Source organism: Girardinichthys multiradiatus, chromosome 20 (assembly GCF_021462225.1).
Source record: "Girardinichthys multiradiatus isolate DD_20200921_A chromosome 20, DD_fGirMul_XY1, whole genome shotgun sequence".
In the NCBI taxonomy this organism is placed as follows: Eukaryota; Metazoa; Chordata; class Actinopteri; order Cyprinodontiformes; family Goodeidae; genus Girardinichthys; species Girardinichthys multiradiatus.
Window position 1 is genome coordinate 19,766,925 of NC_061812.1, and position 27,398 is coordinate 19,794,322.

The 27,398-nt window shown below is 41.6% G+C and overlaps 1 protein-coding gene across 6 annotated transcripts in view; it reads left to right on the plus strand.

The window, feature by feature from the left end:
* kaznb (kazrin, periplakin interacting protein b) overlaps positions 1–27,398 on the plus strand; it is a 179,563-nt gene that overhangs the window by 13,418 nt on the left and 138,747 nt on the right. For all 6 annotated transcript variants that reach the window (XR_007035390.1, XM_047347389.1, XM_047347380.1 and 3 more), the window contains exon 3: positions 26,371–26,525. Coding sequence is in view for 5 of the 6 variants with exons in the window: in XM_047347389.1 (XP_047203345.1) it covers positions 26,371–26,525 (155 nt within the window). In the remaining variant the exon portion in view is untranslated. The remainder of the gene's footprint in view (positions 1–26,370; positions 26,526–27,398) is intronic.

The following is a 27,398-nucleotide window of genomic DNA, read 5'->3' on the forward strand; positions in this document are numbered from 1 at the left end:
GAGGGTGTCAATAGTGGCCTTCTGGACAGCAGTCAGGTCGGCAGTCTTACCCATGATTGGGGTTTTGAGTGATGAACCAGACTGGGAGTTTTAAAGGCCTCAGGAATCTTTTGCAGGTGTTTAGAGTTAACTCATTGATTCAGATGATTAGGTTCATAGCTCGTTTAGAGACCCTTTTAATGATATGCTAATTTTGTGAGATAGGAATTTTGGGTTTTCATGAGCTGTATGCCAAAATCATCTGTATTAAGACAATAAAAGACCTGAAATATTTCAGTTAGTGTGCAATAAATCTAAAATATATGAATGTTAAATTTTCATCATGACATTATGGAAAATAATTAACTTTATCACAATATGCTAATATTTTGAGAAGGACCTGTATAAGGGCTAGATGTAAAGAGTGTGCAGGTAATTATTGTCCTGATTCTCCCACCTGAGCTGTGTAACTCTGTAGCTCCTCCAGATGGGCTTTTGACTGCTTCTCTGATTAAAACTTTCCTTGTCCAGCTTGTGATTGTAGGTGGATGGGCACATCTTGGTAGCTGTGCAGCTGTGTCATATTTTTTGGATGGTGGATTGAACCGTTCTCTCTGAGATGCTTAGGATATTATATTTTGTAACTTAACCCTGCTTTAAAGTTCTCTGTAGCTTTATCTCTAACCCTTGCTCTACATGAAGATATCTGTTCACCAATGTTCTAACAAAGCCCTGAAGCCTCTACAGTCTTTCTGATATTGTTCATGCGGTGCCTACAGTGTTTATTCTATCGCTTCAACAGCAGACTTGTTTCCAGTAGCATAAACTACTACTTCTCTACGTCTTCTTTTGTGGATTTATTAGTAGTTGGCAAACCAACTTAAAGTGCAACATCATCTCCAACTGAGAGTTGATATATTAAGCTAAAACACAGAAATAACACAGCTGATCCCAGAAAACACTGAGAGAAGAATGAACTTTCTGTACGATAAGTCCGTATTTATACAGAACCTCACTTAAGTATTTATAGTCTTTGTACTTTTTCACAATTTGTCACATTACAACCACAAGCATGGGCTGTATCTACTTCAGAAGTGAACAGGTTGCACTGGATTTTGTTTAGGAGTATCAGTGTAAAGGGGGCTGAATGCAAATGCATGCCACACTTTTCAGATTTTTATCTGTAAATATTTTGAAAACCATGAAATTGTTTATATTTTTCTACCACTTCACAACAATGCTCTACATTATGTTAGTTCATCACAAAGAACCTCTAATATAATACATTAAGGTTTGTGGTTATTATGTGAAATTTTTACAAGGCACTATATAAAACAACATGGTCCACAACTTTTCACTGAAAACTAATTTGGATTTCAGGGTAACAAATATTGAGAAAGATGCATGTTTTTCCTGCACCAAAATAATAGTCTCAGTCCATTTCCTGCACAAACCACCTTCCTGTTTTTAATGCTCTTTATTCATTCATGTCTCTGCATTGTTTTAACAGATTGGACATATTTTACCCCCTGCTTTGCCGCTTCCACTAATCTATGTCTTTTGTTAATCTCTTTCACACAGCCACATAAAAAAAGGGTTTTGGGACAAGTTTAACTGAATGCTCATAAGCTGAATACTGCTCGCTCAGCGAACACATCTCTCGGAATTAATAGTTACTCATCTCCAGCACCAAGAAGCAGCTAAATTTGTCGCTGCCTGATTTGCTGTGGGCACGCCGACTTGCCAGGAAAGTGCTTAAGGTATGAGCATCAGCAGATTTCACACTGGGACTAATCCTGCTTATTTTGGATGCTGATGACTGTATTTTGAGGTTTGTGTAACTCTGTCAACATATTTTGTTACTGCATGCATACTGTAAGCTTGAGTCAAAATTCAGGTTCCACCAGCCTACGGTGCAAAACTGCATGCTGCAGAAATGAAAAATGGTCTAATTTAGTGCACACACCGCAGGAGCAGCTTCCAGTGTGCTGTTCACATCCCTGCTGTGTTTTCTGCCTGTGTGCTGACTCTGCAAATCTGCATCGCTCTGCTCAGTTCTCCTCTCTTCTTTTCCTGAGATGCATTTTTGAAACATTGGTTTTTATTAGTTTTGCCACAATGCTGTCACAATCTATGGCAGAGCAGACAAAGTAACACAGAGGAGGAGAGGGATACCAGGATAAGAAAAAAGGCACAAAACAATCTTCAAACAGAGAGAGATAGGAGGCATGAATTTAAAAATGCTGCCACGCTTCCAAATACGTTCAAAAATAGTCTTATATTTTCTATCATTTATACAGTTTGGTCAAAGTAACGTGCTCTTTTTAAAACTTTTCACAGGAAACTTATTGATGAAACCACAGATAGATTTGAAGGGTGAATAGAGATGAGTTTAACAAGAAGAGAAAATTTCTAAAAATTGAGATTAAAGGTTTCTGCCTGACAGTGATGATAATTTATTTGGTTAGTTTATTTGGTTATATGGAGTTTAAACGAAAATTCAGAATGAAAGACTCACCTTCACCGCCTCCACCTTCCAATGACTCTCCTGTGCGTCTCTTCGCCTTCCAATCAGCATCCTGTCCGTCTGATTTTCCATCCAATCACCTTCCGACGCCTTGTTTTTAAAGGACCTTCAGCTGTGTTCATCCTCGCTTGTCAGCTGAGCTCATTCCTCCTCCACCCCACCTCCACCATCTTCCTTCACATCTAGTCCTGGCTTCCTCGCTCCCTGGCCGCCAATCCACCACCAGTGTCGGATCAGGGGGAAGACATCTTTAAATCTAAGCCTTACAAATGATCATCTTAGCTCATGTCATTCTCAGCATTCATGTCTTCCTCCCAGGTCCGAGTGCCAAAGAAATAACCACGTAATTTCACATGATTAAAACTTTTCTACAGGTCCTTCTCAAAATATTAGCATATTGTGATAAAGTTCATTATTTTCCATAATGTTATGATGAAAATTTAACATTCATATATTTTAGATTCATTGCACACTAACTGAAATATTTCAGGTCTTTTATTGTCTTAATACGGATGATTTTGGCAAACAGCTCATGAAAACCCAAAATTCCTATCTCACAAAATTAGCATATTTCATCCGGCCAATAAAAGAAAAGTGTTTTTAATACAAAAAACGTCAACCTTCAAATAATCATGTACAGTTATGCACTCAATACTTGGTCAGGAATCCTTTGGCAGAAATGACTGCTTCAATGTGGCGTGGCATGGAGGCAATCAGCCTGTGGAACTGCTGAGGTCTTATGGAGGCCCAGGATGCTTCGATAGCGGCCTTTAGCTTATCCAGAGTGTTGGGTCTTGAGTCTCTCAACGTTCTCTTCACAATATCCCACAGATTCTCTATGGGGTTCAGGTCAGGAGAGTTGGCAGGCCAATTGAGCACAGTGATACCATGGTCCATAAACCATTTACCAGTGGTTTTGGCACTGTGAGCAGATGCCAGGTCGTGCTGAAAAATGAAATCTTCATCTCCATAAAGCTTTTCAGCAGATGGAAGCATGAAGTGCTCCAAAATCTCCTGATAGCTAGCTGCATTGACCCTGCCCTTGATAAAACACAGTGGACCAACACCAGCAGCTGACACGGCACCCCAGACCATCACTGACTGTGGGTACTTGACACTGGACTTCTGGCATTTTGGCATTTCCTTCTCCCCAGTCTTCCTCCAGACTCTGGCACCTTGATTTCCGAATGACATGCAGAATTTGCTTTCATCCGAAAAAAGTACTTTGGACCACTGAGCAACAGTCCAGTGCTGCTTCTCTGTAGCCCAGGTCAGGCGCTTCTGCTTCACTCTGGGAACAGCCTATTCGTTCAGAAATGTCTTTCTGTGTCTTACCCTCTTGCTTGAGGGTGTCAATAGTGGCCTTCTGGACAGCAGTCAGGTCGGCAGTCTTACCCATGATTGGGGTTTTGAGTAATGAACCAGGCTGGGAGTTTTAAAGGCCTCAGGAATCTTTTGCAGGTGTTTAGAGTTAACTCGTTGATTCAGATGATTAGGTTCATAGCTCGTTTAGAGACCCTTTTAATGATATGCTAATTTTGTGAGATAGGAATTTTGGGTTTTCATGAGCTGTATGCCAAAATCATCCGTATTGAGACAATAAAAGACCTGAAATATTTCAGTTAGTGTGCAATGAATCTAAAATATATAAATTTTAAATTTTCATCATGATATTAAGGAAAATAATGAACTTTATCACAATATGCTAATATTTTGAGAAGGACCTGTAATTGCCATCCCTTTTCTTTGTGACTCTTTTCAGATTGAATTATTATTTGGATAGTTTATTGAATATTTTATATAGAGGTTTTGTACCATTAACATAAAAATCTACTTCTTCTTTTACTCTTGTGCCGCATCATCTCTTCTTTTGTCTATACTCTGCAAGTATATATATATATATATATATATATATATATATGGTGCCCTGATTTAACACTACATTACCCATGATGCACCTGATTGTTTTATGGATGCACTTGCTCGTAGCTTAGCGAGTCACTTTCAGTTTCTTCAGTGTGGCTCAGAGACAGAGCAGCATCCATAGTGCAGGAATTGCCGTTCCCTGCCAATCTTTGCTATTCTTGTGTGTGTGAGTTCTTGTGCGTTCTTACGATATAACCACACACACACACACACAATACACACATGCCTAGTCACTAGTCGCTGCATCTGTATCGATATCCTTATCATTGCCCATGTACCTGCTGCTACTTCATCCTGAATAAATCTGTCTAACTGCATCCTTGGAGTTGACCTATTCCTTCTGACCGAGGAAGACTCAGTTGAGGAGTAATCTGCAATCAGTGCCTGCTAGCCGCACAGTCTTTTACAAGTGGTCCTTCGAGCCGGATCTCATTGGCTGAGTCAGCAAGATGGCAACGCCAAAGGATGGAGCTTCTCAGAAGGAGAGTCTAAAGCATAGTCCCCGTCCACGCAGGAGCAGGAAACGTCCGGGACCACAGAACACCTGTGAACCTACTAAGGCCAGTAGAACCTGCCGCATCCATATTTACAGCACCTCAACATGAGTTCCAGCCACTGCCAGAGCCTCAGCCTGTACTCCAGCCCAGGGTGAATGCAGGTTTCCTGCCTATAGGTCAGTCGGCATCTAGTCCCACACTTCAGCCTGTGGCACAGCCAGGAGGCCCTCCGGTCTATCCAGTTACCCAGCCGGCGCCGCTACCAGCTCCACCTCCCAGATTGAATCATGTGATTCAACCTGCTCTACAACCTGTCATTCAAGTGGCGCAATCTGTACAATCTAGGAGGCTGGAACCATGTCAGACCGCGTCTCTATACAGCCAGCGGTACCGACGTCTGCAGCATCCAAGCAGCTCCAACCAGATACCCTCCACACAACTGCATGATCTCTCTCCGGCCTCAGCCACACACATGTATCAGTCACCACAAGGAGCAGCAGCCCAGCATACCTATAACCAGCAATATGCAGCTCCACCTGCTGATTCTGCCAGCCGCCACTCTGCTGCACAGTATGCACCAGTACCTACATGCTCCACAGCAGAAGCTGCCCAGCCAAACCTGATGGAGATGATTGTGGCATCATCATATGGCATTCCGAGGCCCAAGCTGGTCACATTTAAATCAGGCAGAGAGAGTGAATTTGCGTTATTGAAGAAAGGGTTAGACAGCCTACTTGGACCCCATGCACACCTCACAGAGGAATATAAATATCACATCCTGCTGGATCATTTGGAACATCCATGTGCTTTACAAGTGGCCAGATGCTATATTCATGACCGCACTCCTTACACTAGTGCAATCCGAGCTTTGGAACAGAGATATGGGCAGCCTAGACGGTTAGTCCAGAGTGAACTCAGTGCTATACTTAACTGCTCTCTCATTAAGGCAGGTGATTCTCAAGCCTTTGAAGATTTCACCCTGGCTGTATCCAGCCTCGTGGGTCTCCTTAGTACTATGGATGATGTAGCAGTTAATGAGCTCCAGTGTGGTTCCCATGTAGACAGACTACTCACTAAACTACCTCCTAGCTACAGAGACAGTTTCATTGAGTACTGTATCACACGTGGCATCATACGCTCTGGCAGTAGCAGCACATACAACATGTATGACCTCTCTGAATGGCTTGAGCGCAAATCTCAAGTTCTTCAACTATCAAGGCAAGTCATTCAGCCACAGTCATTAGACAGACCACGCCCAGAGATGAGTAACCCCAGAGCCTCAACAGGGTTCAGAACACAGAGCAAGTCTACATCCATATATTATGGCCCAGATCCAGCTCAACCACTGCCAAAGATGGCGCCGGCTATTAATCCTGCTTCTCCTTCTAAGAAGAAACTGAAATTTAAGCCTTATTGCCCATACTGTGAAGGAACAGAGCACCATCTCAGTGGCTGTGTAAACTTTAAGAAGCTAGAACTCACAGCTGTAGCTACCTGGCTGAGGGAGAAATCCAAATGCTGGCGCTGTGGCCGTAAACACACTCCTGAGCAGTGCACTCTGAAGAAACTGTGCAGTACCTGTGGAGAACAACATTTATTAGTGCTTCATGACCTGGCTGAAGCTAGGAAGCAGGACCTTAACATCCTTACAGTGAGCACCAGCAGAGTGTTTCTGGACCCTGTCAGTCACTCTGGTCGGGTAATGCTCAAGGTTGTGCCTATCCAATTACACCACCAGGGGAAATCTCTTGACACCTATGCTCTTCTTGATGACGGTTCAGAGAAAACCATCATACTCCCAGCTGCAGTTAAGTTATTAGGCTTCACACAGGAGGACGAATCACTATCTTTGCGCACTATCCGGCAAGATGTTATTCAGATAAAGGGAGGCTATGTCTCGTTCCAGGTGTCCCCGAAAGGCAAACCAAAAATGCGTTATAGAATAACACGTGCCTTTACTGCCCAACAGCTCAGCCTAGCTGAACAGTCATGTCCAGTTGAGCTTTTAAAGGAGAAGTATCATCATTTACAGCAAGTGCAGCTTGAGGGATTTATCCGGATACAGCCACTAGTCTTAATTGGTTCCAACAATGTTCACCTTATAACTCCAGTCTGTCCATTCCTGCGCGGCCCCAACCATGGGCCAGTTGCTGTTTGCACCAAGCTGGGGTGGACCATCCAAGGTCCAAGCAGTAGTATGCCTACACAGCAGGGGGATGTGCACTGCCTGAATGTATCATGCCTTTCTCCTGTCGATGCCCTTCACCGAGATGTACAGCGTCTGTGGCAACTAGATGCTCCTCTACATCGACCCGGGAAGGAGGTTACACGCTCAAAAGAGGACAAGGAGGCCATATCCATGTTAGAAGCCAAGACCATCAGAGTAACTGTGGATGGCGTGGAGAGATATGCCACCCCTCTACTGAGGAAGCAGGATTTTCCTCTGATGCATGTCCCTCCTGAAGTAGTCAAGGGACTGCTGCGGTCTACCGAGCGTAAGCTGGTTAAGCATCCTGATCTGGCCCTCACATATAACCAGGAAATCAAAAGGTTGGTGGATTCTGGTTATGTGATTAAGCTGACTCCAGAAGAGGTTTACAGCTCTACTGAATCTTGGTATGTGCCACATCACATTGTACATCATAACAACAAAGCTAGGGTGGTTTTTAATTGCTCTTTTGAGTTCCAGGGGACTGTCCTCAACCACAACCTCCTTCCAGGCCCTCCACTGGGTCCTACACTGCTGGGAGTGCTCCTCCGTTTCCGCCAGTATTCCGTAGCGGTGAGCGGAGACATAAAAGCCATGTTTCACCAGATCCGCCTGCTCCCCGAAGACTGTCCATTACTACGATTCCTATGGCGAGATGGTGAAACAGAGAGGCTCCCAGACGTATATGAGTGGAGAGTCTTGCCTTTCGGGACAACATGTAGCCCCTGTTGTGCTACATTTGCCCTTCAGCACCATGTGAAGGAGCACAGAAACTCCCACAAAGACATCTATGACTCCGTTCACACCGCCTTCTATGTGGACAACTGCTTGCAATCCCTTTCTAACCCACAAGAGGCCAAGTTACTCATCGACAGGATGAGAGAGCTACTCCTCCAAGGTGGATTTGAAATACGCCAGTGGGCTAGCAACCTCCCTGAAGTGGTTGCTCACCTGCCCAGCACAGCCAGATCAGATAGCTGCGAACTCTGGTTAAACTTTAAAATCCTTGACCCACAAGAGTCAACATTGGGTCTCAGCTGGCATTGCCCAACCGATGTCCTGGGATACAAGCACCGTCCAGTGTCTTACACAACTGTCACATTGCGCAATATCTACAAGGTACTAGCCAGTCAATATGACCCGTTGGGTTATATTTGCTCTATACCACACGAGCAAAGCTCATTGTGCAGGCCCTGTGGAGCACAAAGAGAGGATGGGATGAGCCCATAGAAGGAAACCTGCTCCAGTTCTGGATCAAATGGGAGGAAGAACTGTCTAACCTCCAGCATATCACCATCCCTTGTTGCTATCTTCCTTCCCACAGCATCAGTGGTGCTACATATGAGACTCATATTTTCTGCGATGCTTCAGAGAGGTCCTATGGAGCCGTGGCCTATCTCAGCGCCACAAAGCAGCAGGTGCACATCTCCACCTCCTTCATCATGGCACGCTCAAGAGTGGCGCCCCGCAAACAGGTGTCGATTCCCAGACTGGAGCTGTATGCTGCGCTGATTGGAGCTCAACTAGCCAAAGTACTCCAAACTGAACTCTCACTACCCATTCACTCTGTTTACCTGTGGACTGATTCCACTACAGTGCTATGGTGGATCTGGTCCAGCTCCTGCAGGTACAAAGTTTTTGTGGGGATTCGGATATGTGGAATTCAGGAGTTGACCTCTCCAGAACAGTGGGGGTATGTGAACTCTGATGAAAACTCAGCGGATGACATCACACGAGGGAAACCACTGTCAGAGCTCACTATCTCCAGTCGCTGGTCACAGGGTCCACACTTTCTCACACAAACTCCTGACACCTGGCCGAAACCCCTGGCAGAGTTCCCTAACTGTGGTAGTGAAGAACTCAGAAAGACTACCTTCTGTAGCTTCACGTCTGTATCTCAGTCTTCCAGATCGCGCACAGAGCACATCTCTAGAGGATTTGATTCTGGCCACTCACCAATCCCTGCAGGGGGCAGCTGCCACCTCCTTCACTGCTACTGAGCGTCTGGAAGCAGAGACCCAGCTGATTCGCTCTGCACACAATGACAGCTTCACAGAGGAGGTCCAAGCCCTCCAAGTAGGCAACTCTGTACGCCCAAGCAGTCGTCTCAGTGCTCTTTCTCCCGAGTTTGACAATCTCAATGGACTGATCAGAGTGGGAGGCCGACTGCGCCAAGTCATGGATGTAGAACCTGACAGCATCCATCCAGTTGTGTTAGCACCTGATCACCCTCTGACTTGCCTCATCATAAAGCATTATGATACTCAGCTGCTTCACCCAGGTGCAGAGAGGCTCTATGCAGAGATACGCCACACCTACTGGATTCTCAGAGGTCGCCAGGCCATTAAGAAACATCAGTACCAATGCGTGGACTGCAGAAGATGGCGCGCCTCACCTTCCACACCGAAGATGTCTGACCTTCCTTAAGCACGGCTGAGACTGTACAAGCCACCATTCTGGTCTACAGGAGTGGACTGTATTGGACCATATATAATTAAAACTGGACGTAGGAGAGAGAAACGCTGGGGGATTATCTACAAATGCTTAACCACTCGATGTGTTCACTTGGACCTTCTCCGTAGTCTCGACACAGACTCTTTCCTGATGTCTTTACGTAGGTTTATCGCTCGTCGTGGGAAGCCATATGAGCTGTGGTCTGACCGGGGCACCAATTTCAGGGGCGGTCACAAAGAGCTGCAGAGCGCCTTTGAAAACATGGCCCCAGAGCTGCAGCAACAATTGGCAAAGCAGACCATCAACTTTAACTTTAACCCACCGAATGCTCCTCACTTTGGAGGAGCCTGGGAGAGGGAAATCAGATCAGTCAAGTCAGCCCTCCAGGTCATCCTAAAGGATCAAGTTGTCGCAGAGGAAGTCCTCCTAACAGCCCTTATCGAGGTTGAAGGCATTCTCAACTCTAAACCTCTTGGATATGTCTCCTCTGATGTGGCTGACCCTGATCCCATTACGCCAAACGTTCTCTTAATGGGGCGGCGGGACGCTGGACTGCCACAGGCAGTGTATGGCCCTCGGGATGTCCTGTCCAACAGAAGATGGAAACACAGCCAGGTGATCAGTGACCATTTTTGGAAATACTTTATTCAGAACTACCTCCCAGGGCTCCAGTTGAGACAGAAATGGAAGAAATCTACTAATAATGCTGCTGTGGGACACATCGTGATGATTGAAGACCCCAATCTTCCCAGAGGACTGTGGCCTGTTTGGACCATCGCTGAGGTTTTTCCCAGTACAGATGGTGTAGTTCGAGCTGAGGAAGTGCAGGTTAAGGACAGTACCTACATTCGCCCAGTAACCAGATTGATTGAGCTTCCTAAAGTGCTTGAAGACCTAAATGGTACCTCTTCCAACTAGCGGACTTCTGAATGTGTGTATTCGCTTCACGAATACAGGGGCGGCTGTTAAAAGTCCGTGCCCTGATTTAACACTACATTACCCATGATGCACCTGATTGTTTTATGGATGCACTTGCTCGTATAGATGCACTTGCTCGTAGCTTAGCGAGTCACTTTCAGTTTCTTCATTGTGGCTCAGAGACAGAGCAGCATCCATTGTGCAGGAATTGCCGTTCCCTGCCAATCTTTGCTATTCTTGTGTGTATGAGTTCTTGTGCATTCTTACGATATAACCACACACACACACACACACACAATACACCCATGCCTAGTCACAAGTCGCTGCATCTGTATCGGTATCCTTATCATTGCCCATGTACCTGCTGCTACTTCATCCTGAATAAATCTGTCTAACTGCATCCTTGGAGTTGACCTATTCCTTCTGACCGAGGAAGACTCAGTTGAGGAGTAATCTGCAATCAGTGCCTGCTAGTCGCACAGTCTTTTACAATATATATATAAATATATACGGTACAGACCAAAAGTCTGGACACACCTTCTCATTCAAAGAGTTGTCTTTTTATTTTCATGACTGAATATTGTAGCTTCACACTGAAGGCATCAAAACTATGAATTAACACATGTGGAATTATATACTGAACAAAAAAGTGTGAAACAACTGAAAATATGTCTTATATTCTAGGTTCTTCAAAGTAGCCACCTTTTGCTTTGATTACTGCTCCACACACTCTTGGCATTCTGTTGATGAGCTTCAAGAGGTAGTCACCTGAAATGGTTTTCCAACAGTCTTGAAGGAGTTCCCAGAGATGCTTAGCACTTGTTGGCCCTTTTGCCTTCACTCTGCGGTCCGGCTCACTCCAAATCATCTCGATTGGGTTCAGGTCCGGTGACTGTGGAGGCCAGGTCATCTGGCGCAGCACCCCATCACTCTCCTTCTTGGTCAAATAGCCCTTACACAACCTGGAGGTGTGTTTGGGGTCATTGTCCTGTTGAAAAATAAATGATGGTCCAACTAAACGCAAACTGGATGGAATAGCATGCCGCTGCAAGATGCTGTGGTAGCCATGCTGGTTCAGTATGCCTTCAATTTTGAATAAATCCCCAACAGTGTCACCAGCAAAACACCCCCACACCATCACACCTCCTCCTCCATGCTTCACGGTGGGAACCAGGCATGTAGAGTCCATCCGTTCACCTCTTCTGCGCCGCACAAAGACACGGTGGTTGGAACAAAAATCTCAGACTTGGACTCATCAGACCAAAGCACATATTTCCACTGGTCTAATGTCCATTCCTTGTGTTCTTTAGCCCAAACAAGTCTCTTCTGCTTGTTGCCTGTCCTCAGCAGTGGTTTCCTAGCAGCTATTTTACCATGAAGGCCTGATTCACACAGTCTCCTCTTAACAGTTGTTCTAGAGATGTGTCTGCTGCTAGATCTCTGTGTGGCATTGACCTGTTCTCTAATCTGAGCTGCTGTTAACCTGCGATTTCTGAGGCTGGTGACTCGGATGAATTTATCATTCGCAGCAGAGGTGACTCTTGGTCTTCCTTTCCTGGGGCGGTCCTCATGTGAGCCAGTTTCTTTGTAGCGCTTGATGGTTTTTGCGACTGCACTTGGGGACACTTTCAAAGTTTTCCCAATTGTTTGGACTGACTGACCTTCATTTCTTAAAGTAATGATGGCCACTCGTTTTTCTTTACTTAGCTGCTTTTTTCTTGCCATAATACAAATTCTAACAGTCTATTCAGTAGGACTATCAGCTGTGTACTGTATCCACCTCCTGCACAACTCAACTGATGGTCCCGACCCCATTTATAAGGCTTGAAATCCCACTTATTAAACCTGACAGGGCACACCTGTGAAGTGAAAACCATTTCAGGTGACTACCTCTTGAAGCTCATCAACAGAATGCCAAGAGTGTGCGGAGCAGTAATCAAAGCAAAAGGTGGCTACTTTGAAGAACCTAGAATATAAGATATATTTTTAGTTGTTTCACACTTTTTTGTTCAGTATATAATTCCACACGTGTTAATTCATAGTTTTGATGCCTTCAGTGTGAAGCTACAATATTCATAGTCATGAAAATAAAGACAACTCTTTGAATGAGAAAGTGTGACCAAACTTGTGGTCTATATTGTGTGTGTGTGTATATATATATATATATATATATACACCACATTCTTGCTTCCTCTGCTCTGCTCTGTGCAGGGTTCAACTCTGCGGCCTAAGAAAACTAATAATAAGCAAGCTGGTTGCATCATCATGCTGCAGGTATGTTTTTCTTCAGCAGGGTCAAAGGAGGTAAATGCAGGAGAATCTTGAAAGAAAATTTGCTGGAGACTGCAAATGACTTTCTATGGTGGAGGTTCTTCTAAACCACCCAGAGCTAAAATGGAAGGGTTTAGATCAAAACAAATTATATTGTAGAGTGGACCAGTCAAAGTCCACTTATAAATCCAGTTGAGACATGAAAACTGGTGTTAAGAAATGCTTTTCATCCAGCCTGACTGCCTGGGCTATTTTGCAAAGAATGAGCAAAAATGTCTCTAGTTGTGCAAAGGTTGGAGAGACAACACTGAACAAATGATGCTTTAGACATGTGTTTATAGACATTTTTGATGGCTGGTTCAGAAGCACATTTATGAGGTCAATTACGGATGCTGAACGAGAAGGCTTGGCTCACAGTTGCCACTCTAATTCATCCCAAAAGTGTTCTTTCAGGATGAGGTCAGGAATCTGTGCTGGCCAGTCAGGTCCTACACCAATCTTTCTAATCCAGGTCTTTATGGACCTTGGTTTGAGCATAGATGTGCAGTCATGTTGAAACAGAAGAGAGCCATCTCCAGTTTGTTCCCAAAAAGGTGGCTGGTCTAAAATCTCTTAGTATACTGAAACATTAACAGTGTCTTTCACTAGAACAAGGTGGTTGAGCCCAACTCCTGAAAAATAACCTCCCAACATAATTCTCTCTACCAAACTTTGCCCTTGACACACTGTAGTCAGGAAAGTGTAGTTCTCATGGCAACTGCCAAACCCAGACTCCCATACTCAGTCCATTGGTTTGCCAGACAGAGAGGGGCGATTCATCACCCTAGATAAGACATCACAACTTATCAATAGTTTCCTGGTGGTGTGTTTTATCCCACTACATCCAAGGCTTTGCATTGGAGTTGGTGATGTAAGTCTTGGATTCAGCTTTGCTGGCCATGGAAACACATCTAACACATTTCTTTATGCACTGCTCTTGAGCAGATATAAAGTTTGAAGGTCTGCAGCTGATGGCTCTACAGAAAGTTGGTGATCTCTGTGTACTATGAGTCATAGCATCTGGTGACCCTGCTCCGTGATGTTACATGGCCTACCACTTCATTGCTGAGTTGCTGTCATTCCCAGTGACTTCCATTTTGTTATAGTACTACTAAAGGTTGACTTTGGACAAATAATTATCTTGACTGGACTAAACAATGAAACAGGAAGTTTAACATACCAAATCCCAGAGAACTTGACATCCTCCATCCCAATAAACATCCACAAAACAGCAGTGCCTGAAAAGCGACACCCATACTTTTCAATTCACTTAATTTTCTCACATTTTGAACTATGTAACAAGTGTTGGTTCTCATGTTATTGGTGCCCTGGGCATGCTCCTGCTGCCCCCCAACCAATTACAATGCAGAACATTTTCTGGGATTCTGGTGTGGGATAAAATGCAGTATAGTCTTGCACAAAGCGCCTAAGCTAGTTCCCCTCTTCTCTGCAGCAAGGGATGTCCACTCCATTAGTTAGACTATTAGACTATTAGTTTCAGTGGGGTTCACCAGTTTTTTCCCCCTCCTTGGAACCTGGAAATCAATCCTTCTGAGTACAAAAGTAATGACAGTTCATTGTCCATGGCTAAAAGACAACAACATCTCTGTACACAGGTTTTAGTGAAGTAGTGTTTTAAATGTTGATGAAAGCCAAACACAGAATCAGTCCTTTCTTCTCTATTTTCTTATGGTCAGATTCCATCAAACACAAGACTTTACTGCTGCCATGTGTACGAGGACCAAGTCTGCCCAACTAACCAGCATCTTTATGAACATTTTCCTTGTTCTGCGTGAAGCCACAAGTTAGGACCCCGTAAAAGCTTAAGCCTCCACAGGGATGTGCTTGAGAGAGATTTTGGTGCCATGAACAGATTACAGTCATTGTCACTGCAGACACTTTTGTTAGTTTTACTTTGAATGACATGTAAAAACTTCTGACGTCAACAAGGCATTATTGTCTAGAGAGCTGCTTCTCACTTCAATTCAATTCAATTCAGTTTATTTATATAGCACCAATTCTCAACACGTGTCATCACAAAAGTCAGGTACATATATTCCAATTAATCCTAATCACTGAACAGTGCAGTCAGATTCAGTACATAACTGTATGTTTTTTGTGCCATTCTCAGTAAATCCGAGAGATGGATGTGAGTAAAGACGTCACTAGATCAGCAGTTTGACCAGCCTGTCTGCCACGGACAACCACTCTGGTGCTTACTTTGATCTTCAGCAGGTCTTTGTATACCGCCAGGTTTCTACTGGAGAGCCTTTGCTTTGTGTGAAGTTATTAAATTTAGTTTATGAAAGAAAATTAAACCAAAGAAGTTGCTTCTTCGAAATGTCTTGTGCTGTTTTTTGTATCCCCAGTAGACAAGTCATACATGGAGAGATTTGAGTTCAGAAACATTAAACACCCTCTGAAATTCAGAGTCACTCGCTCTGACCTGGTCCACATCCATAGCAGACCATCAGCTATTATAAGTGGTTTCTGGCACTTTCTGCCTCGGGTCTGATATCTTCTTGGTTGGCTTTGTCCTCCGTAGACTCTCTCTCATATAGAGACATGCTGAGCATCATTAAACAGCACTCCGCTTTCTGTTCTCCTCAGGCTCACGAGTATCAGCCATGTGAATATGGAGAGTTCTCAGTGTTTGATGTGAAAGAGGAGTCAGAAAAGTCCACAGAACGCTTTGGCAACAGTTTCCACCTCACAGGAATGTCTAACTTAGTAAAAGTGTTGATTTGATGTGCCTTTGAACTCGCCGGGCTGTTTACCTGCACAGAAACGTGTTAATGACTGATAGTGGCTATACCTGCACATCCGTAATATGACACCTGCTTGGAAACTGAATTTCCGGCATCAAAGCGACTGATAATCATAATGGTTCAGAGCCATCACCCCATATTAAAGCTAATTTAAAGTTTGTCTGTTTAATCCCCGTCTGTCTTACTTAAAGTTTGTGAGTTGTGTGCTCCACCTGCCATTGTGCTGCAGCACAAAGATACACAGTGGCTCTGACCCACTTTCATCTGTCCTAAAAGATGGGTTAAGGCGCACAAACAGTCCTAATTGGTGGAAGGCTTGTCACTGGTGCAGCTCGTAGCCCCGGCTTTTGAAATGCACTCCAGCATGAAGTCTCTAGATTTTAAAATGTCAAATGAGAGCTCACACAATTCTTCTCTAACAAGCAAGAGTTAACCTCGGCAGTGTAAAGACGAGAGGATCCTCATTTACCCTCCTCATGTCAGCAGACGCAGAGATGTTGCTTTTATTCTGTTTGCCACTAGTGTCTTCAGAGTTTTTTCTTATGTTTCCATCCTTTAGAACTGCTGTTAGAAACAGCTAGAAGAGATGCATCTTGTTTATGTGGCACCGAATCTGCTTATTTGTCATCGATGTGAATAGCCAGCAAAATGTTTGCACTGTGCTTGGATGATTGCTTTGTGGCATAAAATATACAGTATGTGGGACAACACCTCTCAATAGCACCCTTGCTTATCTTTCCCCTTTTGAAGAGTGACTAAGAAAAAAGGGCCTCTGTGTCACATCATGATTATACCCCTTAGGCAAACAAGAAGTCCTGGATTACTAAAAAAACGTTCCTTGACGCAATAATGTGTTCCTTGACGCATTATTTAAAATAATAAATAATAAATAACACAAAATGCCACAGGTGTATTTTTATTACAATAAAACGGATGCCAATGTGTGACAATGATGATTATATCCTAATGTGTTTTTGTGCCCATTAAATAACTTGACACAAATGGAAAGTTAGATTTCACTTTTTTCACTGTGAGCTTGCGCAACTGTAAATACAGTCCAGATAAGACTCGTTAAAGCATTTCATCAGGGGTGCCAATAAGCATGCAAGGTGCTGTGTTAGCAGTAGAGAAGTCTTTGCATAATGGAGAAAGGTTTTGGTCTGTCAGACCAAACAATAGAAAACGAAAGGTATAAGATGTTTTTTGTCTTTTCTGCTGTGGCTGCCATTAATGTTGTTTTTCTTCCACCTACTCAGCAAGACAGTTCTGAAGATTTTTTCCTCATAGTCACAGTGGGACATATTTGAAGTAAGCGATGTAGAAGTAGATGAGTCAGATTGCAATAATGTTCAAGCTGCAATAACTTTTTTAATGTTGCTGCAGGTAATTTTCTCCACGTTTCTCTGTGCTGCCTTTGCTTCCTCTTCCTCTGTGATTAATTTGAGATCTTATTAAGGACATAATGCATGCTTGCATTTAACACAGAAGAGCTCATAAACAGCCCACTAACTGACTCCTAACCTTTTGTTCAAGCAGATGTTCCTTCTCTCTCTGATTCCCCTGCACTTAATATGAGTGAGTGTGTAAATCAGTTACCTGTCTGTGAGTGTGTGTGTTTTACTCAGAGCTGAGTGGAGGAATTTAAGTGTAGAGTGGTTTCATCAGGTGGACAATTATCAAAGCCATCAGAGTTTTATGTTCAGTGAATGATCTGACTCTCCCCCAGAGCTTTTGTGTTTTTTGAAGTCTTTGGCTCAAAGAATAGATGGGATGTGAGGTATTTCTTGGTACAGGTCTCTTATTCTCCTCACTAGGTGGCACACTGATCAAAGTTATGCCAAATCAGCTTTACCCTTTAAATCAATGTAGAATTGGGCCGGCGGTCTGAATGAAGTAAGGGTAATTAGTCAGGAATTAGCGTCAGAATCGATGTGAGAGCACCTTTTTGTAGATTTTCCTATTCATCTTTGTGGATAATTGCATATTATTAAAAGTGGAGTCATTTAAAAAGATAAATTGTTCAAATAATTGGGTATGGCAAAAAACTTCCTTTTTAAATGTCTAATATTTTACTGGAATAAACCCCACAGTGGTGATAAAAGTTATAATGAATGAAACTTGCAATAAACTATAAAAGAGAAAGATGAATTTAGTTCACTGTTGCAGCAGGTGTCAGAGCTACCAGATGGTGGCAATGTTGCCACGAGCATTAGGAACCATATCTTAGGGTTTTCATGTCCTGATGAAGAAGTTGTCATGCTGAGATTATGATAGCTCAATTGAGGAGTGGAAGAAAGGCTTTTATCTCCTCTGCTTAGATTTTTTTAGCTGGAAATGGGATCTGCATATTCTACATTCGCAGATAAGAGATCTGTGAAGAGATGCTGTTTTAGTGTGGTGGAGAGCCACCAGGGAGATGTTGAGAGGAGTGTTTGATCAGATGTCTCGCTGATCCTATTAATCTTAAATCCTTTAGATTATGGTGATGTCTGGATTCATCCTCCTGTTTTGGCTTCACAGATGAAATCCTTGAACAAATTATGTTTTTCTGGAGAGTCCAAAAGAAAAACGACCTTCGGGTGTTCAGGTTCAGGAAGCCTGATGAGGTTGACTTAGCCTTCAAATTCCTCAGATCTTAATGCAGACAAGCATCTAAGGGGATGTGATCGATATATAAGTTCAATCCATGGAGATCCCACCTCACAACTTACATAACTTAAGGTATCTGCTGCTTTCAACTTGGTGCCAGATACCACAACACACCTTCAGGGCTCTGATGGAGTCCATGCCTCAATGGGTCAGGGATGTTTAGGCAGCAAAACTTGGACCAAGGCAGTATTAGGCAGGAGGTCCTATTGCAGATGAATTAAATCACCAGTGTGTCACCAGAAATTTAGCTGTCGCTGCAAATTTAGCTGTTTGCATCCAGAAATGAGCAGAATATTTAGTTTAAAAAGGTTAAATGTTGATTTGCAGGAGTCTAATAAAATTTGCTATAGAGTTGACAAATGTCTGAAGTTTCTGTTGTTGTGTAGCTTGGATGATGTCAGTAGAGAAAAGGTCTTATTTTCTTCTCATGATACATAAGGAACCAAATTTACCTTTTTTTTAAATCATCATACCCGAAATGACGGGTGAAATCTTGAAGGAAGGAAAGCATAGCAGTGTTCAGATTAAATGGGTAAAAAACATGTGCTACAACTATGTAGAGTTGAAGCACAAATGATGATATTTTTAAGTTGGCAGGTAAATTCCACATATGCTGACAAGTAAAAAGACTGGACTGACCGATGAAATGACTTGCAGACATTCGGACTTAGGCTGAATGCAAAAAGTAACATAAAACAAACAAAACCAAAGTCAAATTAGAGTGGGTATTATTCTCTGCCGGGCATATCCGTCAAAAGGAATGAGATGAGCTGTGGAAGACAGACACATACAAGAAAAGAGGGGGGGGGGGGGGGGGTTACCTCTAGTGGAGCTGCACGATCCACAGCTTAGGTAGAAGAATCTGTTGATAGGAACTCCATTAGTTGTGTTCTCCACAAATATGGTCTTTTTGGAAGACTTTCAAGATCAAAACCATTGTTGAGAGAAAGCCATGATAATCCCATTTGTTTGCCATGAGCCTTGTAGGGGACACAGCATCAATGTGAAAGAAGGCGCTCTCGTCAGATGACACTAAAACTTTTCAGTGTTCACGGAAAATGGTATTTGTGGAGAAAGCTAAGACTGTACATCACCCTTAACCCACCATCCCCACGGTGAAACATAGTGGGGGCCACATCACGCTGTGAGGAGGCTTTTCTTCATCATGACAGTCAAGCTGGTCAGAGTTGATGGTAAGATGGAAGGGGCATAATTCAGAGTGATTCTGGAAGTAAACCTGTGCAAGGCTGCCAAAGACTTGCTACATTGACAGAGGTTCACCTTCCAGGAGAAAATGACCCTCAACATGTGGCCAGAACTACAATTTAATGATTTAGATGAAAACACAATAATGCGTTAGAATAACCCTGTCAAAGTCCAGACCCAAATCAAATTGAGAATATGTGGCAAGACTTGAAAATTGATGCACCTAAAGAGTCTTCATCCTAACTGACTGAACTTGAAATATTTTGCAAAGAAGAATGAGCAAAAATGTCAGTCTTTTTCATGATCTGTGTTTTGGTTTTATTTTGTGTCTGTTTTCTGATCATTTATGGTAGTAAGGACTTGTCAGTTCATTTCCTGTAGTTCATTGTTGTTCATTTGTGTATTTGTTCATTCCTTATATTGCATTTCATTGCATTTTCTTATCTTCTGCTCTTTGTGTATTTTGGTTTATTCTCCTGTGTTAGTGTCAGGCTTTTTCCTTTTAATTGTAGATACTTTTGTATCTAAGTTCAGCTACCTGTGTTTATTCATCTCCTGCTCTCAATTCCCCTTCTCAGTACTGTCTTACAGCCATTAAACATTCCTCTGATTAGACTCACCTGGTTCCCATGTCATTAATCACATCTCCTCTGTATTTGAGCTCCATAGTTTTTATTGTTCACTGCTGTTTCCGTCTGTTACACCCGTCTGGTTCCTTGTCCCCTTGTGTCTTTCCTGAGAGTTTGTTTAGTTCGGTTAATGAATTCAGTTTCGTTGCACCATGCGACTCCTTTCTGCAATTTGGTCCTGCTTCATCCACAGAATACATGACAGTCTCTGCATGTGCAACACTGGTAAAAACAGACACCAAAAGACTTGGAGATGCAATCAGGGTGCTTTTATAGAGTATTGACCCAGAGGGCTAAATAAAAGTGCACGTCAAATATTTCAGATATTGATTTATTAAAGCATTTGAAAACCATTTTCCTTCCACTTCACAAAAATGCTCTACTTTGTGTTGGCCTGTCAATTCAGGACCCAATAATACCCACTGAAGGTTAGGGTTGTAAAATGACAAAAAAGGTCAATGTGTATTAATACTTTTCTAAGGCATTTGCTGATGTTCTGAATTATATAGCTAACAAAATAGTATAGCTAACAAAACACATGTTTAGCTGTTTTAGAAGTTCTTAACTGAGTTAATTAAATTCTGCAAGGAGAGCTAAAATCTTTTTCTACCCCGCAGACCTCAATTAAATATATTCTCCTCCAAGCTGCCCTCCAGCGCTAAACTCCTTATCCATGAAACTTTTCAGATGAGACAAACAAAAAAAAAAAAAAAACAGACAAGGGGAATGGTAATCTGTTAAAGGCAAGTTTATGTTCTCATCAGCTATGTGTTTTTCTAAAGGTCTACACCAGTTCAACATGTACTTCAGGATTTGGTACAAACATTATCTATGCAAATTAAGACCCCCTTTCCTATTTTGGATTTCTAACTATGACTCATAACCACAGTAGTTTTATGCAAAATAATCTTCCACTTTGACACATAATCATGAATGTCAATATGGATTATTTGTCATTTAGGTATTGAGAGTATTTCTCAACACCTGTCAGACCATGGTCTCGAAGTGAAGTAATCTGGATGCTCTCCATGTCACCTTTTTTTCGCTGTTGTTTTTAAATGTCTGTAGATGTGATTTGACAAAATTTCCTGTAAGTATTGTAGTTATGGAAATAACTATTCCAAGAACACTCTTGTCACTCTTGTTGGTTCCACAGGGTTTAAGAGGGAAAGTAGCAGCCAGGTGCTGCTGGTCAACTGCTTTTGATTAATCAATCTCCAACACGCGTGACCCCCTCGATAAAAGTAGGAGTTTAACGGTTTACTATTCTGGAACATAGAGTGTGAGTTTACACAAGGCCAAAAAGGTAAGACGTCAGCAATGGCCCTACTGAAGCAGTTGTTGCTGCCAGTCAATCTTCCTTGAAATGGAGGCAAATTCATCCAAAGGTCAGACTGTGTAATGCTCAGAGAAATGAAAAAAAAAAAATCCGAGAGCTCCATCTCCACCTCCACAGACCTCACATAACGTGTTAATAAACCTAAGTAAAGTACAAAAATACAAGTATGGCTTGTTTGCAAGTGCTGCCAAGACAATGCCTCGTCTTTTCTAAAAAGATTATAGCAGCACATCTTAGGTTTGCAAAGCTGCACTTGAATGAACCACAAAGCATCTGAAATAAGGTCTGTTGGATAGCTGACATCAAAGTAGAGATATTTGGCCATAATGTACCTGACATGTTTGATTATTGTGAGTCACAGCATATCAGCCCAAATACCTCATACCAACTGTTAAGTGTTGTGGTGGAGAGCTGATGATGTTGGGTTGCCTTGAAATCACAGTCAGTGAGTCAGTGATGAGCTCCTCTTTACACCACAGCATTCTAGCATCAAACGTAAGGCCAGCTTCCCAATAGCCAATTTTTTTCCACACTGGTTCATGAGCAGAACAATGATACCAAACGCGATGTCAAATGTACACCAGAATGGCTGAAAAAGAAAAGAATCAATGTGTTGCTACGGTCCAGTCAAAGTCTAGACCTGCATAAACCAATGGCATCAAACATCATAGACTGAAGCAATGAAGAGTGGGCCAAAATTCCTCAACAACAATGAGAGGCTGATAAAGTCATCCAGAACATCTTCTTCACGTGGTTCTACAAACCCTTATTGGAACAAGCATAGCACGTTCATCAAGGCAACCAAGAGAACATCCTCAGGACCAACATTTCCGTAGGGCAGTTGTGTGATTATTTAGCAGTGGTGTGATTAAAATGTGGCTGAGTTCTTTCCCTTGGGACTGCCGTGGGTTTTTACAAACTCTCTGATCCTTTGAACGGATTCAGAGCCCTTTTGGGATTAAAAAGCAACATGTTTGGAGCTACTTCAAATTGCTTTAGCCAAGACTGCCTGAGTACCAAACCTAGTGGTCTCTAAATCTAGTAGAAGCTGAGGATTTGTTTCTATATGCTTTTTAGCATTTTGTTTTATCAGACATCTGCGTTTAAAAAGGCTCCAGCGATAGCACAATGTGTTATCTCAAAGCCGGACAAAAACCAGAGTGATTGCTTCTTTATGCACAGGGACATCATGTTAGGAGAGTGAGTTTTGTCCTTTTTTCAATATGAAAAATAAATCAGCTTTTCACAAACACTGTACTGGCTGACTGAACACCAACATGCCTCATTAGAGTCTCATTATTGATGTTGTTTTTCTGCTGTGGGTGGCAACAAGGATTGTAATGAGCTGTCTAAATCTCACAGTCAGAAGCCACCTGTGTGTAGGAGTGTGCTTCACAAAAAATACAATATCCCTCTGATTTAAAAGATTGCATGCCATTACATCATGGTAATGTTACATTCTAAGCAATTAAAATAGAGATGCAGGGGATGAACACATCCAAGAAAGTTTTTACACACACGGTTTTCTTTGTTGAAGTTTATTATTTAAATACGTTTTTTAACAATGGTCAAATTTACAGTAAGTAAACAACGTTGTTGTTGCAACGTGAAAAAATCAGAAAAACCTTGGAGACAAAGTTTGCAATCACTTCTAATCCTATTTTGGTCACTCCTGATAGGTCTTAACATCTCCAGTTCATCTCCTGTCTTTCTATTCGTGTCACCATCTCCAAACCAGGCATCATAGCAGGTCTCATACCCTCTTGTCAATGTTTTGATTATTAAATGTGGAAGAGTTGGAGATGTGCACATTTAAACCTCAGAGCTGAATTGGAGTCAAGCATTGATCAGACATGTCATCAACCCAAAGAGGAGTTTCTGCACCAGTAATTTTACAAGTGAGAGACAAATGGTTATTATAAATGCATTCAGAGTGTGATTCTGAAACTTTCTTCTGGTGCTTTTTTCCTTTGGTCAAAAGAAGCAGATTTTGCGTGGTTGTAGGGAATGTTGACATAGACCTGTTCATGGTTGTCATCACGAAGTTTTCATTATAATAAGCCACCTGTCTGTTTGTGAAAGAATGCGTTCAACATAGAAAATTGAAATGGGAGGCTGTGTCGGCTCCTTCACTCTGACAACATGTCATTTTCAGCAGCAGCATACCATTTACTTGGAGTGTTTGGCCATCTTCAGGCTATAGAGGTCCACTTTGTAAATGTTGAATGTGAAATTAGAATCCAGTCATCAGCTGTTGTCGTAAACAGTTTACCCTCAACTTCCCACCTCCTTCCTGAACCCACCCACCCTGTTCTGATTTGATCCACAGGATGATGCTCTGTCTGCAGGGCTACTATGTGCTTGTGAACATGGCTCTCTTTGCTGAGCTTCTGCATGTCAAGAAAAGCCCGGAAGGTGCGACCAAAATTCTTTGATCATTCTGTTGAAAATAAAAAAAATAAAAAAACGGCCCTAACTGCCACCGGTGACTCAAATATTGCCTCAGTCACTGTCACCCTTGTCCAAATCCTCTCAGCCTGTATAGCAGTGTAGAGAACAGAAAGTTATGCCTGAAAATCAAAGAATCCTCATGAAAACCACTTGAATTGTATTAATTACATGAATAAGAGTATAGCCACATGTAAAATAACATGAGATATGTGTGAGACATACAAAGCAAATGTTTTGCACAGGTTAAACATGTGGTTTCTGAGTATTTTGATAGTATAATATGTGGACCTCATGGAATTAGATGTAAAATGATAAACTGACTAACTTACATAGTTATTTTCAGTAATAGGATGACTCAAAACACTTTTACACTGTGAATCTCATTCACACAGTAGCACTGACAAATGCTCTCATACTCATACCCCTCAATGCAGATCAGTGGACAACTTTAGCTCAGTGCCTTAAGGACACAGTAATATGGTGAGGAAAGGTGAAATTTAAACTCACAACCCCCCAGTGCTCCACTACACAAATGAGACAGATAACTGTTTGGCAACTTTTGTTAAAACTATGTACATAATATTTTTTTTAATTTTTTAATTCTTAAATTGCCCTTATATTGCAGTTTGCCATACAATAAGTATTTCTCAAGAAAAACAGGCAAATATCATTTGTTCTCATTGCTAATACTCCATACATTTGAATGGGATACTACCAAAAATGCCTTCTGTTTATGCTTTTATGGCATTTCAACAAAGATTACGTGAAAATAAGATTCAGCATGTGGAAGGAGTGTTTTCATGTGGTTCACCTGTACAAATTATATTGTGTAATAAAATGTGACACATGTGTTTCAATATACTGTAAAATTAAATTGTATAGTTTATAAAACTGTTGGAAAAACCTTCCACATGGTAAAAGTTTTCCAACTTTTTTGTGTAAAGATTATCTCATGTAGATCATGGACAAAACCTTCCACAACATTTTCTAGCATGTGTTTCACATATGAAAAATATATATTCTAGTGACAACAGAATACATGCATTTCACATGTCAAGAAAACATGAAACATGTTAAAAATAAACCTTCCACCAGTGAAATATTTTCTTACGTGTTTCACATGTGGAAATTATGTTGTGTAGTAACATGTGAATCACACGGGAAAAACTTCCACAACTTCCCACATGTTATTCACATGTAGAAATGAGATCATATAGTAAAATGTAAAACATGTAAGAAAACCTTCCACAGTCTTCAGCTTTTGTTCACATATGGAAATTGTATCTTGCGGTAACATTTAAACACAAGTTTTACATGTGGACATAATATGATGTGGCAATGTGTAAAACACAGGAGAAAAACCGATATGTAGAAAAGTTTTCCATCATTTGTTTCACATGTGAAAAATATGTAGTCTAGTAACATGTGAAACACATGGGGAAAATCTTTCATGTGTAAAAGGAAATTATATATATTAGTACCATGTGCAAAAATATGTTTCACACAGGAAATGTGTATCTGGTAGTAACAGAACATGGTACTGTACACATATGAACCAGGAAATGTATGGCAACATGTAAATAAAATGAGGAAAAAAAACCTATATGTGAAATGTTTTTATGTGTTTCACATGTTTGAATATTATTGTGTAGTAATTTATTTTACTGTTCAGTCTTGCCTGTCATAGCCAGTGGACGTTGCTAAAGGCCCAAGTCAAGATAATTGGTCAGAACTTACTGGGCGGGTGAACCAGTCAAATAACAGCAACAGCTAAAAAATGTTTAGTAGTGCGCTGCATTAAAGGAACTATTAAATGATTAAATTAAAAGTGGTAAAGACCACTTAATGTAACTTGAATGAATTTCATGTTTAACTATGTCTAGTTTTTAATCAATAATTGACTCTTTTCAACAGTTATGAATAAAAAGATTGCTTTATATCCAGTTTTATTTATTTAATTGTTGAATGATTTATCCATCCATCCATCCATTTTCTACACACACTTCTTCCACACTGGGTCGCAGGGGAGCTGGTGCATATCTCCAGCAGTCTACGGGCGAGAGGTGGGGCGCACCCTGGACAGGTCGGAAGGATTTATTTCTTTATTAAATTTTGGCCTTCTAAGGGACTGAATACTTCATCTCAGTTCTGAGCTCTACATTGTGTTAATTCTAAAAGAAAAACACAGTAGACATAATTACTGCGGCTCCAGTTGTAACAGAATGGATTATATAATGGACTGAAAGTGAATTTCTAAGTCCCTGGAATTGATTTAGCCTAATAATGCTTGTCTTGTCCAAATGGGGGATTATTCTTAGGCAGAGAACAGTAGTCATGGATGAAGGAAGTGTCTCAGATCACTAAAGTCTTATCCAGAAAATCCCACTTGTGAAAAAGGGCGAAAGCTTGATAAGAGACACACACAAAGGCTTCAGAAAATAAAGGCCAAATAAAGGTTTTCATTATGTTTTGCAGTTAACTCTCCGTTTTCATGTTTATTTTTTGCAGCTGTCCAATCTCTTAACAGCCTGAATGACCAGATTGCTCAGTTCATGGTGACCCGACCGTGTGGTCTGGCTGAGGAGGAGGCCTTCATCCCAGGAGAGAGGGACACCCTGAGGAAGTCCATGACCCTGATGAGACACCTACTCATGGACGCTCAGGTACCGCCACCATCTCTCAACAATTTCAGTTGTGATCTGGCCTGCAATGTTTGCCCCAAAGAGTCAGCAAGATACAAGATAATTCAGCTAGTGCTTTAAGAGAACCCATTTAGCCCTACAAGAAACATTCAAAAATTATACTTTTTTGGATAAAGAGCGGTTTCGTATTTACTCAGTGAAACTTTAACAAACATGCTGTAGATTAGTTTTTTTGGTTTCTGGAGCTGCTTAATGGTGATCTCTGGGTCTCAAAAAATGAAGCCAAATACTAAATGAGGCTGTGTCTAATCTGCATAATCTGGATTGGACAGAAAGACACAAAAACTCTTGGTTTGGTTTCCTGTGTTAATGTAACCCTCAAGCATAGCTGTGCGAGGTGGAACCTTACTATTAAAATCTGTGTAAATTGTAATTATTGTACATGCTTGCTTGTATCCCTAGAATAGTCATCTGACCTTTGAGATCTCTGTAAAATCTATTCAAATCTCACAACTCTTGCTTTAAATAAGTAAAAATACAAATTAAAAAATGCTTCAAAACTATAATAATACAATAAGATTAGTAGTTCTTAAGAGCTGTATTACTCTCTGGGTTAAATTTCACAAAGCCTGTTGTGAATTTATTTGTTCCAATGGTTTATTTGGCCAAATGTGCGCAAAACTCATGCTTATTCATCTAATTCTAAAACTAATGTCTATGTGCATAGGAAGTCCACATTTAAAGTATTGTGCATGCATTTAGGGCAACATCTGCTGATTTGTTCATATATATTTATTTAATTTACAGCCAGAACAAATATTTAGTAATCTTAAACAACAGAGTTGTTTGTGTCACTGGGATAAAAAAAACCTCCAACTGGTTGTAATTTATAGA